This window comes from Cebus imitator, unplaced genomic scaffold, assembly GCF_001604975.1.
Source record: "Cebus imitator isolate Cc_AM_T3 unplaced genomic scaffold, Cebus_imitator-1.0 Scaffold257, whole genome shotgun sequence".
NCBI lineage: Eukaryota > Metazoa > Chordata > Mammalia > Primates > Cebidae > Cebus > Cebus imitator.
Window position 1 is genome coordinate 2916440 of NW_016107572.1, and position 14741 is coordinate 2931180.

The 14741-nt window shown below is 48.0% G+C and overlaps 1 protein-coding gene across 8 annotated transcripts in view; it reads left to right on the forward strand.

The window, feature by feature from the left end:
- NAV1 (neuron navigator 1) overlaps positions 1-14741 on the forward strand; it is a 279723-nt gene that overhangs the window by 236762 nt on the left and 28220 nt on the right. For 3 of the 8 annotated variants that reach the window (XM_017499445.2, XM_017499446.2, XM_037728170.1), the window contains 8 exons: positions 2208-2249; positions 3316-3464; positions 5346-5516; positions 6601-6653; positions 7716-7739; positions 7849-7926; positions 10950-11033; positions 11672-11783. In XM_017499445.2, the coding sequence (XP_017354934.1) occupies positions 2208-2249; positions 3316-3464; positions 5346-5516; positions 6601-6653; positions 7716-7739; positions 7849-7926; positions 10950-11033; positions 11672-11783 (713 nt within the window). The remainder of the gene's footprint in view (positions 1-2207; positions 2250-3315; positions 3465-5345; positions 5517-6600; positions 6654-7715; positions 7740-7848; positions 7927-10949; positions 11034-11671; positions 11784-14741) is intronic. The other 5 variants (XM_017499447.2, XM_017499448.2, XM_017499450.2 and 2 more) reach the window with 3 other exon arrangements.

Consider the following 14741-nt stretch of genomic DNA (forward strand, 5'->3'; position numbering starts at 1 on the left):
AAATCCAGGATTAAGACCATTTCAAAGTGTTCAATTTGATTGTACTGAAATGCCCCAAATCAGTGTGCTAAATATTCATTAATAGTAGACCATTTTACTCATCGGGTAGAGGCTGTCCCTTTCTCGAGTGCAACTGCTAGCGACATGGTTAAAGCATTACTTGAACAGATCATACCTAAGTCTGTGCCAATAGAAAATATTGATTCAGACAATGGAACCTATTTTACTGCACTTGTCATTAAAATGTTGGCTCAAGTATTACACATAAAATGGGAATATCATATTCCTTGACATTCATCTTCCTTAAGAGGAGTAGAGAGGATGAACCAAACTCTCAAAAGTCGCCTAACTAAATTAGTCCTAGAAAGTCGGTTACCCTGAAATAAATGCCTTCCCATTGCACTGTTAAGAAATCAGAACCGCCCCTCAGAAGGACGTTGGCCTGTTGCCTTATGAAATGTACGGGCTGCCCTACTTACATTCCACCACTGTCCTTCCTACATTTGAAAAAAAAAGATCGGTTTCTCATAAATTACATATTTGGTCTCTCCTCTATCTTTTCTTCTAAAACCAGAGGCCTTCTAGCACAAGCACCACCCCTGGAATTCACAGTACACCAGCAGCAACTTGGAGACCATGTTTTCTTTTTCTCTTTTCTTTTTTTCCCCTGAGACAGAGTTTCACTCTGTTACCCAGGCTAGAGTGCACTGGCGTGATCTCCGCTCACTGCAACCTCCACTTCTTGAGTTCAAGTGATTCTCCTGCCTCAGCCTCCTGAGTAGCTGGGACTGCTGGAGCACGCCACAACGCCAGGCTAATTTTTTTAATTTTCAGTAGCAACTAGGTTTCACTGTGTTAGCCAGGATGGTATCAAACTCCTGACCTCGTGATCCACCTGCCTCAGCCTCCCAACCTGCTGGGATTACAGGTGTGAGCCACCGCACCTGGCTGAGACCACGTTTCATCAAAAGGTGGAAAGAAAAGAAGCTTGAGCCAGCTAGAGAGACCCCTACCTTGTGTCTCTAAACACTGAGACTGCAGTCCATACCCAAGTCAAGAAAGCATCATCGGTTCCAGAATCATGGGCTACCATTTCAAGAAATAATTCTACCAAAATAAAGCTAAGAAAAATCTAACCTTCCTGTATTTACTGTTGTGTTACTTTTTCCTATCCAGTGCTTAGCTATTTCATCATTAACGTAACCAGATCAAACTCACCCTGAATTATTACTTTTGATGATGGTTTAGTCATGCCCTGCAGTAATTTACAGAACCAAAGACAGTTTACTGCTTCTGAGAAATATCTCTGCCTTTCCTGGACCTTCTGAGATTGGAAGGATATATTGGATCCTTGCACAGATCATAATCCCGAGAATAGTAGTTGTGTTAGCTGGTGAGAATGGGATTCTTTTTTTTTTTTTTTTTTTTTTTTTGAGTTTTTCTCTTGTTGCCCAGGCTGGACTGCAATGGTGCATTCTCAGCTCACTGCAATCTCCACCTCCCAGGTTCAAGCAGTTCTCCTGCTTAAGCCTCCTGAGTAGCTGGGATTATAGGCACCTCGCCACCATGCCTGGCTAAATTTTGTAATTTTAGTAGAGACTGGGTTTCACTATGTTGGCCAAGCTGGTCGTGAACTCCTGACCTCAAGTGATCTGCCCCCACCTTGGCCTCCCAAAGTGTTGGGATTACAGGCGTGAGCCACTGTGCCCGGCTGCCCAAAATCTCTTCTATTATATTACATCCTACTTTTCCCCTCCCTTCTCCCATATGCCAAGGTTATCAAACTACCTCTGTGGTAGTTTTTACTACTATAATCTAATCTTTTATTTTTTGAGATGGGGATCTCACTATGTTGTCCAGACTGGACTCAAAACCCCTTGGCTTAAGCAATCCTTCTGCCTCAGCCTCCCGAGAGCTGTGACTACAGGCTCATTTCACTGTCCCTGGCTCTATAATATGATCTTTAAATAGCTAACCATACATTAATTTCTAATCAGAGAAAAGACATTTAGTATTTCAGAAAATTTCCCCAGTTGTAAGCCAAGAAGCAGGCTATAGCTGTCTCTTTGTTTCTAGAGCTAAAGAGGCTCATAGTCTGATGTCCTGCATCTAGGGGTCTGCATATCTCATACCAGGGGTCCTAAACTCTAGTTCCTAAGATGGACCCACATGCTTCTCTCTCTCTCTCTCTCTTTTTATCTCCACAGTAATCAGCGGGATCGGAACACTCTTCCCAAGAAAGGGCTCAGGTAACTCTTTAATGTGTTTTTTCTTCCCTATAAATGGGACTCCTGGTATGTATGAAAAATCATATCTCAACCTGTCCCAGGCTCCAGTCATGAATTTAGTCACCCCTTTTGCTGAATCATTTGTATGTGGTCCCATACAAGTACCACCTAGCACCCTGCCCAAGCTTAATATTATGTGAGTCAGCTTTTACAGCAAGTGTTCTTTTTTTGGTGGTGGGGAGAAACAAGTTTGCACATGGGAATCATGCACTTACCTATACTAGTCTATGTCATCCCAATCCTGGCTGAACTTCATCTCTGTGATTTTCCTCCCTCAGAGTATGAGGGAGAACAGCCCGCCTCTTGGGCCACTCAGCTGGGCAAGAGGTAGGACCTACCTGGTCATCCACTGTTCTGACAGCATTGAGTTGGTCAGTTGGGTGGCGACTATTGCAACTTTTTTTTTTTTTGAGATGGAGTCTCGCTCTGTCATCCAGTCTGGAATGCAGTGGTGCAATCTCAGCTCACTACAGCCTCTGCCTCCCAGATTCAAGTGATTCTCCTGCCTCAGTCTCCCAAGTAGCTGGGATTACAGGTGCACACCACCATGTTCAGCTAATTTTTGTATTTTTAGTAGAGACGGGGTTTCACCATGTTGGCCAGGCTGGTCTTGAACTCCTGACCTCAAGTGATCCACCCACTTTAGCCTTCCAAAATGCTGGGATTACAGGCATGAGCCACTGTGCCTGACTGACCCTTGCAATTTGAAAGCCCACACGTGGAAGCATAAGTCTCTGTCCTGAACTTCAGGGGAGAAGTTCTCATACCTTCTCCATCATTTCTGCCCCCACTTCAGGAACCCTCATGAGAATACCTGCTAGTCCCTCCATACCCTCTGGATGGTCTGGGGAGGATGCTGAGTCCCAATCTCTTCCTCCCTCCTTGGGGAGCCCTGACCACTCCCTCTTTTCTTTGTCCTGCTTTCAGAATCTCCTGGCTCCAGCCTAGCTCAGACACCCTCCACACCAACTAAACCTTTGACTGCACTTGCTAATCCCAGACTGAGTTCTTCTGCTGCCTCTTACAGGTACCAGCTTCAGTCCCAGGAGGAGACCAAGGAGAGGCGACATTCCCATACCATTGGTGGGCTGCCTGAATCCGATGACCAGTCAGAGCTGCCTTCTCCCCCTGCACTCCCCATGTCTTTGAGTGCAAAGGGCCAACTTACCAACATAGGTTAGTGTTTTCAGTCACTCGCTGTGGCATGGAGTGAAGCAGGGTCACCTTGCAGGGTGAGGCAAGACAGGTGGGCTTTGGGTTTCATCTCCTATTTGACTCATGCTCTATTGGGTTGCTTCATGGTGCCTCAGTTTATCCGCCCAGTAAGTAAGAGTGAAGGTAGAGTATCTCAAGATCCTAAACTGAAAAGTTGCCCCTGGGCACAAGTCATAGGGTCCTTTTAGCATCACAGAGTCTGAATGATGGCATGGGAAAGCCGTAACCTGACGCCCAGAGATCAAACCAGTGCAGGAGCAGGCACACTGAGCTGCCAGGAAGGAGCCACCACACCTGGTGCTACTAGGGCCAACTAATGAAAGGGCAAGACTGAAATGTCAGGCTGATGGGGAGGAAGGAGGGAAGGGTTGTTGATTGTCAAGGACGAGATCTGCCTCCAAACGCCGCCAAGACCCGATTCCTCAACTGCTCTGGCTGAGCCCACGCCATCCTAACCCTGAAGGCAGGCTGACTAAGATGTGTCCTGGCCACACCCTTCCCAAATCCTAAGCGCAAAGGAGAGCTAGGGAATAAGGAAGTGACTTGGAGACTGGGAGGAGAGAAGGCATCAGGTAGAGGGTCTGGCCTAGCATGGAAGCACATCAGCCCCGGTTCTGGGAAGCGGTACACCGGGACTGGCCTACCCGGAACCCTTTCAGGAACAGTACCTGGGATAGGCCTGTTATCTGCTTGCTGCATCTCTTTAAATCCATCTCTTCTTTCAGCTGAGTAAAAGAAATCAGTTAATAAAAGACAAGGACCTGTAACACACCCATGCAATGACTGTGGGGAATTTGAGGAAAGACTAGGAATTGGGATCACTTGGCCTAGGTAAAAGAACCATTCTTCAGAAAGGATCATCTGGCCTCTGAAGAGCTACTACATGGATGATGGGGCCAGCTTGTTCTCCATCTCCATTGAAGACCAAACAAGAATTGCATTTATGCTGCAGAATGAGGGACTGGGTTAAGCAATCATTACCTGAGGAATTTGAAAAGGTCAACAGAGAGGTGTGCCATCTTCTGCACAGGTCTTTATGGACAGATGAGACATCCACCTGCCTGTGTAGAGGCAGAATAGACAGGGGAGCTCCTTGTGGGGTTGAAACGCTGAAAGGCTGTAATCCCAGCAAGGGGCAAAGGCGGAAGGCGTCTGCAGGGTAACAGGATTCAGCTGAGACCAGCTTCAAAGCACATTCCACAAGCCTTACCTGACACATTCACCTGCCCTGTCCATCTGACCTTCAAGCCAGGGCTATGCTAGGCAAAGAGGACCATATTTCTTGATGCTTTAGAGCCAGCCCAGTAACTTAGAGTGACACCGCTTTGTGGGGAGACTCTCACGCCCTTCCACAAGGCCAAGGCCACTGGATCCTGTAGCCCAGCCCCCTTCTCTAGCTGGTTCTTTTTCATCATTCAGATCTGGATCTTGGTTTGAATTTTCAGTCCTCCTGAGCTGGAAGTTGTGTTTTAGAGAACCGCAGCATCTCATTTTCATCAGCACATCCTAGTGATGTGAAGGTTTCGAAAAAGCTGCCAGGCCCCCAGCCTAACCTTCAAAACCAACAACTCTGAGGCAGGCAAGGTTGAGGGAAGGTCTTTATTCCAGACAGCAGGGTCCTTCTCCATTAAGGCTTGATCTCCCCAGGAGGGACCCCGCTCCTAACCACCAGCTGCTTGCACACTCCCACCACCGCACCTGTCCCTTCCTCTCCTGCCCTCTCCCCATTTGCCTCTCATGCTCCCGGTGCTCCATCCCCCAAGGGCCTGGAGAGCTGATGACCCTGCCTCTTTTCCTGCCCTCCCCCTCCCTCTCCTGTCCCCCTTCCCTCTGTCCTTCCAGTGAGTCCCACTGCGGCCACCACGCCAAGAATCACCCGCTCCAACAGCATCCCCACCCACGAGGCGGCCTTCGAGCTGTACAGCGGCTCCCAAATGGGGAGCACCCTGTCCCTGGCCGAGAGACCCAAGGGAATGATTCGGTCAGGATCCTTCCGAGACCCCACGGACGATGGTGAGACTTCATGCCAGCGCGGTTCACGCTCATTCCAGCTCTGCTGGGTCCCCTCACCCACCACCTCCACTCCCACCACTCCCACCACCACACACACATATGATGCACAGAACATCAAGTTGGGCCATTTCAGTTTTTTCTCCCCATCCCTTTGAAGGGTCTGGGGGCCCAGAAACCTTGGGTGGTACATCTAGCACTGGGGTATTGGGATGGAGCATCCATCATTGGGGCTGGGGGAGGGAAACTGAGCATGGAAGGGTTAAAGGGCACCCCTCAGGATGCTCTGAAAACCACAGCTTCTCTCCTCCCCATTCTAGCCATAGTCTTTCCTCCCCACAGTCTCTCAGAATATATGAAAAGAAAACAGGAAATAATAGTAGCTCTTAGTAAATCCTTACAATAATTAGGCATCTCATTCCTCTTTCAAAACTGTTCCAAAGATGAGCATTAGGGAGGGCCATCTGATTGTTGGTGGTGATCTGGGTGTTGGTATTGATCAGAGCTAGAAGATCAGGCTAATAATGGTAGGTTAGATCTCCCATTATGACTTTCAGGATGGTCATTCCAGGAGGCATTCGCTGCAGACAGGCTTTAACCATAAGTTCTACTGAATAATCAGAATGAGTATTCCTCACTTAAATATCATTTTCGGCTGAGTGATCCCCAAGATCTTAAGCACATCCCCCAGTGCTGAGAGGAGGAGGCACAGGCAGAATTGCAGTATTTGTTCTGAGAAACTCCCCTCTCCTGCGGCTAAAGTGCTTTCCTGGCTGGGAAGATAAGATGACGACTATCCATGAAAGTCTCCTTTCCCTTCTCTGAAACCCTGTGTCCCTCGGAGCAGGCTGAGCAAGGGACTGCCATACCCAGGCTGCCGGAGAATGTAGGCTGAAAGAGGAGGCTAGCTTGACTCAAGACCTTGCTTTGAGCTGCTGTGATACCAGTTGGGTTCCCTACTCTGTTCTTTCTGTTTGCTCCAGATGCCCTCCAGAATCAGAATCCAAACTCCTGCCTTAGGGCTCTTCCCAAAAGCCCCTGTCCCTGGAACCCGCGGGTAACTCTTTGTGCTCTCCTTCTCTTTCAGTTCACGGCTCAGTGCTGTCCCTGGCCTCCAGTGCCTCCTCCACCTACTCCTCAGTAAGAGCATGAACTTCTCTTCCCCTCTCATCCCCTCTCCTCTACCATCCCATGCTCCCTAGACCCTCCTTGGAGTTGGGTAACTGGGCAAGAGATGGGGGCACTGCTATCTCTTCACTGTACCCATTGGGGTGGGAGTCGGGGAGGCACCTAGAGCTTGTAGCACTCACTTGGGTGCCTTGGGTCCTCAGTGGTCTTTCTGGCCCCACCACTAGCTTCTGAGCAACTCTGATGATTTTTGTTCCCCTCCTTTGAAAAATGGAGAATCCCCATGTTAGCGAGCCCTTTCTGTGCCACAGTAGGTGGGAAGCATTTATGGCAAGGTAAGATGAATAGGTTTCTAGGACCTGGACTCCAGAAACCTAGAGGAGATCAAGTGTTCATTGTGGGACATCAGCCACAGCATTTGGCTATTGGGCATTTTTTTTTTTTTTGAGACAAAGTCTCACACTTGTCCCCCAAGCTGGAGTGCAGTGGCGCGATCTTGGCTCACTACAACCTCCACCTCCCAGGTTCAAGCAATTCTCCTGCCTCAGCCTCCCGAGTAGCTGGGATTACAGGCACCTGCCACCAAGCCTGGCTAATTTTTTTTTTGCATTTTTAGTAGAGATGGGGTTTCACCGTGTTGGCCCAGCTGGTCTAGAACTCCTGACCTCAGGTGATCCACCCACCTCAGCCTCCCAAAGTGCTGGGATCGCAGGCATGAGCCACCACGCCCAGCCAGCATTTCTTGGTTCATAGATTTGTTTTGCCCCTAATTCTTTACTCCAAGTTCCTGGCAATAACCACTAGTTCTCAAACCAACCAAAGTCTCGTTTCCTAGCCTTTTTGTCAATGACAAAGTTGCTGGAGATGAGCTCCAAAGAAATCTTTTATTGAAACCCTAGTGTAGATCTGAGCTGAGGCCTGTGAGGAGCCAGGGCCAGGAAACAAGAGTTTCAGCCTCTGCACCTCTGAGTCATGCTTCTTCACATTTTCTACCCTGCCACTGGGACCTGACTTCTTCACCTCCATAGTAACTACTTCCTTTCTCTTTCTCTCCTTCTGTGCTCCCTTCTTCAGGCTGAGGAGAGGATGCAATCTGAGGTAGGGTGCAAAGCTTTGGCTCTGCTTGTGAACATCACTGCACCCATTTTCCTTCCAAATCTTACACAGCTTCTGCAGCCAGTAGCTTGTATTTCTCTTCCTTTTACAGCAAATCCGGAAGCTTCGTAGGGAACTGGAATCATCCCAGGAAAAAGTGGCCACCTTGACGTCGCAGCTTTCTGCTAATGTGAGTGCCATGAAGTAGGGAAAGAGCTAGGCAGTGGTTTTGACAGTAGTTAGACAAGTTCAGCCAAGGGAGGAAAATTGCCTGGTGAGGTATCCCCTGGACTGAGACTTCAAGGGCATGGGTCTTCTTCACAGCTCTACGATAGATTAGGGGATTGTTCTTCCCGTTCTCTGAGCCTCAACTTTCATGAAGAACCATTTTGCTTCCACTCTAATTAATAGGTCTGGATGAGTTCATGTCTGATGGTCTGAGCTCCCTAGAGAAACAGAAGAAGATTGATTATCCGTGGTTCTGCACGGAGGCAGAAACAACCTTGCCATTGGCTATGGACAAACGCAGTTATGGATTATAATTATAGGGCTCTTAGAGCCTTTCCACTGCCCTGGGGTGTGTTCATGTCTTTGTTCATGCCACACAACTGTGCAGACACAAAATTGGTCATTAGAATTCTGTCTGGTGACCACGACACTACTGAGAAACCTAACTCCCGTTCTGGTCTGACTCCTTCATTCCCAACTGCCTTTTCTGAGTAGTCTCCTTGGGCAGATAGCAGAAACAATCTGAGATCTAGGTTGAGGGCTAGAATTATTTATTTCTGCCCTCAGGACATCTACTTAGAATAAGGGTCTTCCTTTAGGCCTTAGTTTTTCTACTCTGTGACATGGGGAGAAATGAGGCCACCTCTCCTCTAACCAGGCTCTGGGAGTTTCTCCCCTGTGACTGAGTTGCAAACAGAGAACATAAGAGCCATTTTCCCCCAAAGCCGTAAACAGCAGCTGAGCCGGATCTGCAGGAGCTTTCCAAGTGTTTGCACAAAAGTAACCATGTCTGCAATTTCCGCAGTAGTTTCTGGTTTTCTCTCTGCCCTTCCTCTCTGGGGAACCCAGCTGTCAGGCCTGGGGTCTATCCCTTAGAATTAGGTAGAAGAATTTCCACCAAGATTCTGAATGTTTCCAACATACTTCAGCAGCAGTTCCCTCACCACACTAGTTATTCTCTTGATTCTCTTTTCCCAAACCCTCAATTCTTAAGTTGTACCAGTTTGTTTGAAGCTCATGTTAAGCACTTTTTCCCACTCTTGGGGGACCCGTAAGAATTGTAACATAAACAAGAACCATCTTTTCTCTCCCTTGTGCCACACCCACCAAAGCAAATGGCCTGGGTCACGTCCTGCACACCCCAGGAAATTCATGTCTGGGAGATGCTGGGGTGGGGGGGGCGAGAGGCGCCAGGGAGGCAGAGAACATTATTATGTCTGATTCATTTACACTGCAATCTGTCAGCCACCATGCTGTCAAGGCTGGGCTGGAGCCAAGAAATTGAATTTAGAGGGCGATTTTTCTTACAACAGGAAGTTCCATTTGGCTAAGAGAGAACAAACTAAACACCCAGACACGGTGGGTTCTGCATCTTAAAGGCAGATTTTTGCCGAGGGCCAGAACCCTGCCCTCAAGCAGGAGATAGGATGCTGGGACTCTAGGAAGGGTCCACAGCTCTCTTCAGGATTCCCTGACTCCAAACCAAACTTTTGTCATGTTCCATGGAACTTCCTAGCTACTGAAGCTGAGGGCACACCCTAGACAGAGGGGCCCAGACCTCTTTACCCCTCTCACATGCTAGCTTTTCTGCAGCACCACTGCTTACCCCCGAGGTCTCACAGGTACCCTGGTCTGAGGTTGGGATTAGGGGAAGGGTCAATGTAGGGAGAGGAAGTGCAGAGGAAAGGGGGGAGGAAGCCCAGCCAGTACAAAAGGGGTGCCCTGGATGGGGAAAGGCCAACACAGAAGAGCATATAAGGGTTCTCGGGGCCTCTCATGAGTAGTCTTCCAGGAACTATAAGCAGTCGACAAGCAGACATGCAGGGATGTGGAGAAGCAAACCAGAGAAGACCTGAGGTCAGAAGACAGATGTTCCCGGCACAGCAGGTGGAAGGAAACTGCTCAGGTCATGACATGGTCTAATGTCCTCAGAGCCCAGGCCCTGACAGATTTATCATAGAAGTGCAGGAGGAGGCTCTAATGGGACCAAAGGGATTGCCTCCAGCCCTGGTCCTATGAAGTAGGCTCCAGCCATGTGGGATAGTAGATGAAAAGTAGAGTTGACCCAACAGGGAGGGAGAAGTGTAAGCCAGCAAGAGCCACGAGAGTGCCGTAGATTTCCTAGAGCTCTGCGTGAAGAAGCTGCCCGGAGCATGTTCCCTTCGTGCTAGGGTCACCAGCTTGCTCAGATAGTCTCACGATGGCTATTTCTGCATCCCCAGGTGCTCCCCTTTCTGGCCCCAGGCCTCATTCCCGTCACCTTCCCTATGCATCTTGCAGCCAGTTGGCCAGCTAGAGGTCAAACTATGCCAAACCAAGGGGCCTTCGCTCCTCGCTCAGCGCCTTTCTGAACTAGCCTGCCTGTTACCCGGAGAGCCCTTTGGTGTCCTTCACGCCTCATGAAACAGATGTGACACCTAGTGGCCAAACTGTGGAATGTCCCTGTGGTTTCCTTCCAGCCCAGTAAACCTGGAGAATCCAGGAACAAGGAGCAGCTGCAAAGCAAGAAAGGGTGAAGCAGTGGAGTAGCAGAAGAGGAAGAGATGCACGGAATAGTTTCTGCTGGGAGATTATTTGGCCCCAAGGGGGCCGGCCCACTCCACAATGCAGGAGTTAAACCAAAATAATAGGAACAACCCCAGAGGCTATGGCTCTCCTACCAAGTTGGCCACACCATCTATCACAGGGGGCTAGTCCTACCTCTGTAGATGACGGGTTTTAGATCTCAAGTCTCCAAGAGCCTCCAAACACGTGTCCTGCCCTCACCCTGGCTTCATTATTAGCAAAGCTGGTTCCCACCAGAAAATTTCTTTAATTTCCCCTTTGTCTGCTTAGGAAAATCGATATTTTTAAACCACCAAGAGGTTTTCTGGCATTGGTCTGCTCTGAGATACAGGAAATCAGTTAAAACTATTCCCCATTGTTGGTCATTGCCTTTCCCCCAGCCTCATGCACCTCAGCAGTCCCTTCACGTGTTTGTTTCAGGCTAATCTAGTGGCCGCTTTCGAGCAGAGCCTGGTAAATATGACATCCCGCCTGCGACACCTGGCCGAGACGGCCGAGGAGAAGGTGAGAGGCCTGGGAAGGGGAGGGAGGAATGGGTGTGGTGAAGGGGGTTCTCCTGGATAGAGAGGTCCAGGCTGACCTCCTCCTCTTGCTCAGGAGTGCCAGTTTTCCCCTCCCTCACTGTCACCCTGGATTCTCAATCTGCCCCCCAATACAGAGGGAGCATAGTCCTCATCCCAATTTCCAGCCCTTCTCTATGAAGTTTTGTAGAATTCCGATGCCTCGCCCATTGCCTAGCACATCATAAGGGCTCCTGCTAATCCCAACTAATGACACTATTTTCTTTTTTTTTTTTTTTTTTTTTTTTTTTTTTTTTTTTTTTTTTTTTTGAGACGGAGTTTTATTCTTGTTGCCCAGGCTGGAGTACGTGCAATGGCACAATCTCGGCTCACTGCAACCTCCACATCGTGGGTTCCAGCGATTCTCCTGCCTCAGCCTCCCAAGTAGCTGGGATTACAGGTGTCCACCACCACGCCCAGCTACTTTTTGTGTTTTTAGTAGAGACATGGTTTCACCATGTTGGCCAGGCTGGTTTTGAACTCCTGACCTCAGATGATTCACCCGCCTCAGCCTCCCAAAGTGCTGGGATTGTAAGTGTGAGCCACTGCGCCTGGCCGACGCTGTTTTCATTTCTCTCTTAGGACACTGAGCTGCTGGATTTGCGAGAAACCATAGACTTTCTGAAGAAAAAGAACTCTGAGGCCCAGGCAGTCATCCAGGGAGCCCTTAATGCCTCAGAAACCACACCCAAAGGTAGGACATCCAGCCACAGATTGAGAGGGAACAGGGATGGCAGGAAAGGAAGATTATTACAGATTTTTATCTGGGCCCATAATATTCCAGATCCTATATCAAATCTCTAGAAGGTGAGGGCCTTTAGATACCCATTAGTGTGATGTCTGGGCTGGTCAGTGAGGAGTACCAGGGGCATGTCCCCAGCTTCCCAGGGCATGAAGGCAAGTAGAGACCTGTAGGCCCCATGGCCTTCTCCTTAACCTTTAGGTCAGGGCCAAAGAGCCATCAAAGACAATCGTTAAAATAGCCCTTTCCATTTTTATGCATATGTGTTGTGTGTCCACACACACATGCATAGACACACACACGCAATCTTATTTGATCCTCACTTCAGTTCTTCAAGGGAGATTCAATCAACTCTTCAAATGAAACAACCAAAGTTCACATAGGTGACATGGTGCTGAAGTGGCAAGTTAGCCTGGATGTTTAGTGACGCGTCAAGCTTTGCTGCAGAAGTCAAGATGGACGGCAGCCTGATGCCACAAAAATCTGTGATCTCTAATTCCAGTCGGGCCTTCAAGATACCTTGGCAGTCCTCTTACTTGTGCACAGTCAGTTTCCTTTTTTATTTCACTGTCAGTGATTCCCAGCTTTCATTACTTTTTTCAAGCTCCTCGTTCCACCACTGACTTGCCTCACTCTGAACATAGCCCTGGCCCCCTCCTTAGTTAAGAAAAGGATCATTTTCCAGGGAGGCCTCCATTGCCTCTTCCCCGCTCCATGCCTTTATATTCATCCAATACTTATTTATTTGTCTCCAGTTTGTTGGAAGGATCTATCCCTTCTGGCCAAGAGCGACCACTTACCTAATGTTTTGGGATGCCTTCTTTAGCAACTATGCAACCCACCTCCCCCACACACCCGCCCTTTTCCACCTCTCTGATCTCTTATTCTCTATTCACTCTTTCTCTGCTTATAAACCTGCCACAGGCTCTCATATTTTAAAGAGGAAAGATGTATGAATCTATGTTCTAACTATAATCTTATCTCTTTCCTTCCTCTAGCCCATCCTACATTTCCACCTCCCTTTCACACCGAACCCCACTATAACTACGCTTCTGTCACCATCATTCTGTCAAAAGCACTTTCACTAAAGTCACCAGTGACTCCCATTTTTCCGAAATCCAACTTACGATTTTTAGTTTAGTTTTTGTTTGTTGTTGTTGTTGTTTTGAGATAGAGCCTTACTCTGTTGCTTAGGCTGGAGTGCAGTAGTGACACGATTTTGGCTCACCGCAACCTCTGCCTCCAGGTTCAAGTGATTCTCTCCTGCCTCAGCCTCCCGAGTAACTGGGATTACAGGCATGTGCCATCATGCCCAGCTAATTTTTGTATTTTTAGTAGAGATAGAGTTTCACCATGTTTGCCAGGCTGGTCTTGAACTCCTGGCCTCAAGAGATACACCTGCCTCAACCTCCCAAAGTTCTGGGATTACAGGTGTGAGCTACCACACCTGGCCTAGTACTTATTTTACTCGACATCTCTAAAATTGAGACAACACCTAACTTGATCCCCCAAGACTTCTAAGATTTGGCCCTATTGTCCTTTGATTTTGTTGTTGTTTTAGCGACAGGATCTCACTCATTATAATCTTGAACTCCTAGGCTCAAGCGGTCCTTCCACCTGTCTTCTGAGTGGCTAGGACTACAGGCGCATGCCACCATGCCCAGCTAATTTTTAAAATTATTCTTAGAGACAAGATGTCGCTGTGTTGCCAAGGTTGGTCTTGAACTCCTGGCCCCAAGCAATGCCCCTGCCTTGGCTTTTCAAAGTGCTGGGATTATAGGCATGAGCCTCCAAGCCCAGGATTTGGCTCTATTTAATGTCTCCTTTCTTCGTTAACTTCTTCCCCCTAGCTTTTGAGTCATCATTGCTGTCTTGGTCTCTTCCTCCTGCTCTGACTCCTTCATGGAACCTCCTTAAGCCCTGGTATTTCCCAAGGCTCCACCCACAGGCTTTACTTTTATGACTGTACACGCTTTCCCACATCTATCCTGTAGTGTTCAGCATTCATATCTATCCTGTACTGTCTATAATTTTTTTAAATGAGATATAATTCATGTGCCGTAAAATTCATCTTTTTAAAGTATATAATTCTGTGGTATATTAACAAACTGTGCAACCATCACCATTACATAATTCCAGAACATTTTCATCACCTCCATAATAAATAAATAACCAGGAAACAGATACTGCCCATTCCCCCTCTTCCCATCCCCCGTCCTCCCAATCTCCCCTCCTCCCATCCTCCCTCTCCCTTTCCCCGCTCCTCCCGCTCCCCCCTCTTCCCACTCCCCCCTCCTCCCATTCCCTGGGAATCACTGATCTATTTTCTGTCTCTATGGATTTGCCTATTCTGGACATTTACTATAGACAGACTCATAGAATATGTGGTATTTTCTGATTAGCTTCTTTCACTTAGCAAAATATCTTCAAGACTCATCCATGTTCTGTCATGTATCCACACATCATTCCTTTTTATGGCTGAATAATATTCCATTGTGTGGAAATACCACAGTTTGTTTAGCCATTCATCAGCTGATAGGTAGGCATAGAGTTGTTTTCACTTTTTGCCTTTTATGAATAAGGCTGCCATGAACATTCATGTACAAGTTTGTGTGTGGACATACATTTTTATTTCACTAGGGTATATACCTAGAAGTGGAATTGCTGGGTCATATGGTAACTCTGTTTGACTTTTTGAGGAATTGGAAAGCTGTTTGTCACAGCAGCTGCACCATTTTACATTCCTATCAGCAGCATATGAGGGTGCCAGTATCTCCACGTTCTTTGTTTTGGTTTGTTTGTCTTGAGACAGAGTCTTGCTCTGTTGCCCAGGCTGGAGTGCAATGGTGCAATCTCGGTGCACTGCAACCTCCGCCTCCCAGGTTCAAGTGATTCTCCTGCCTCAGCCTC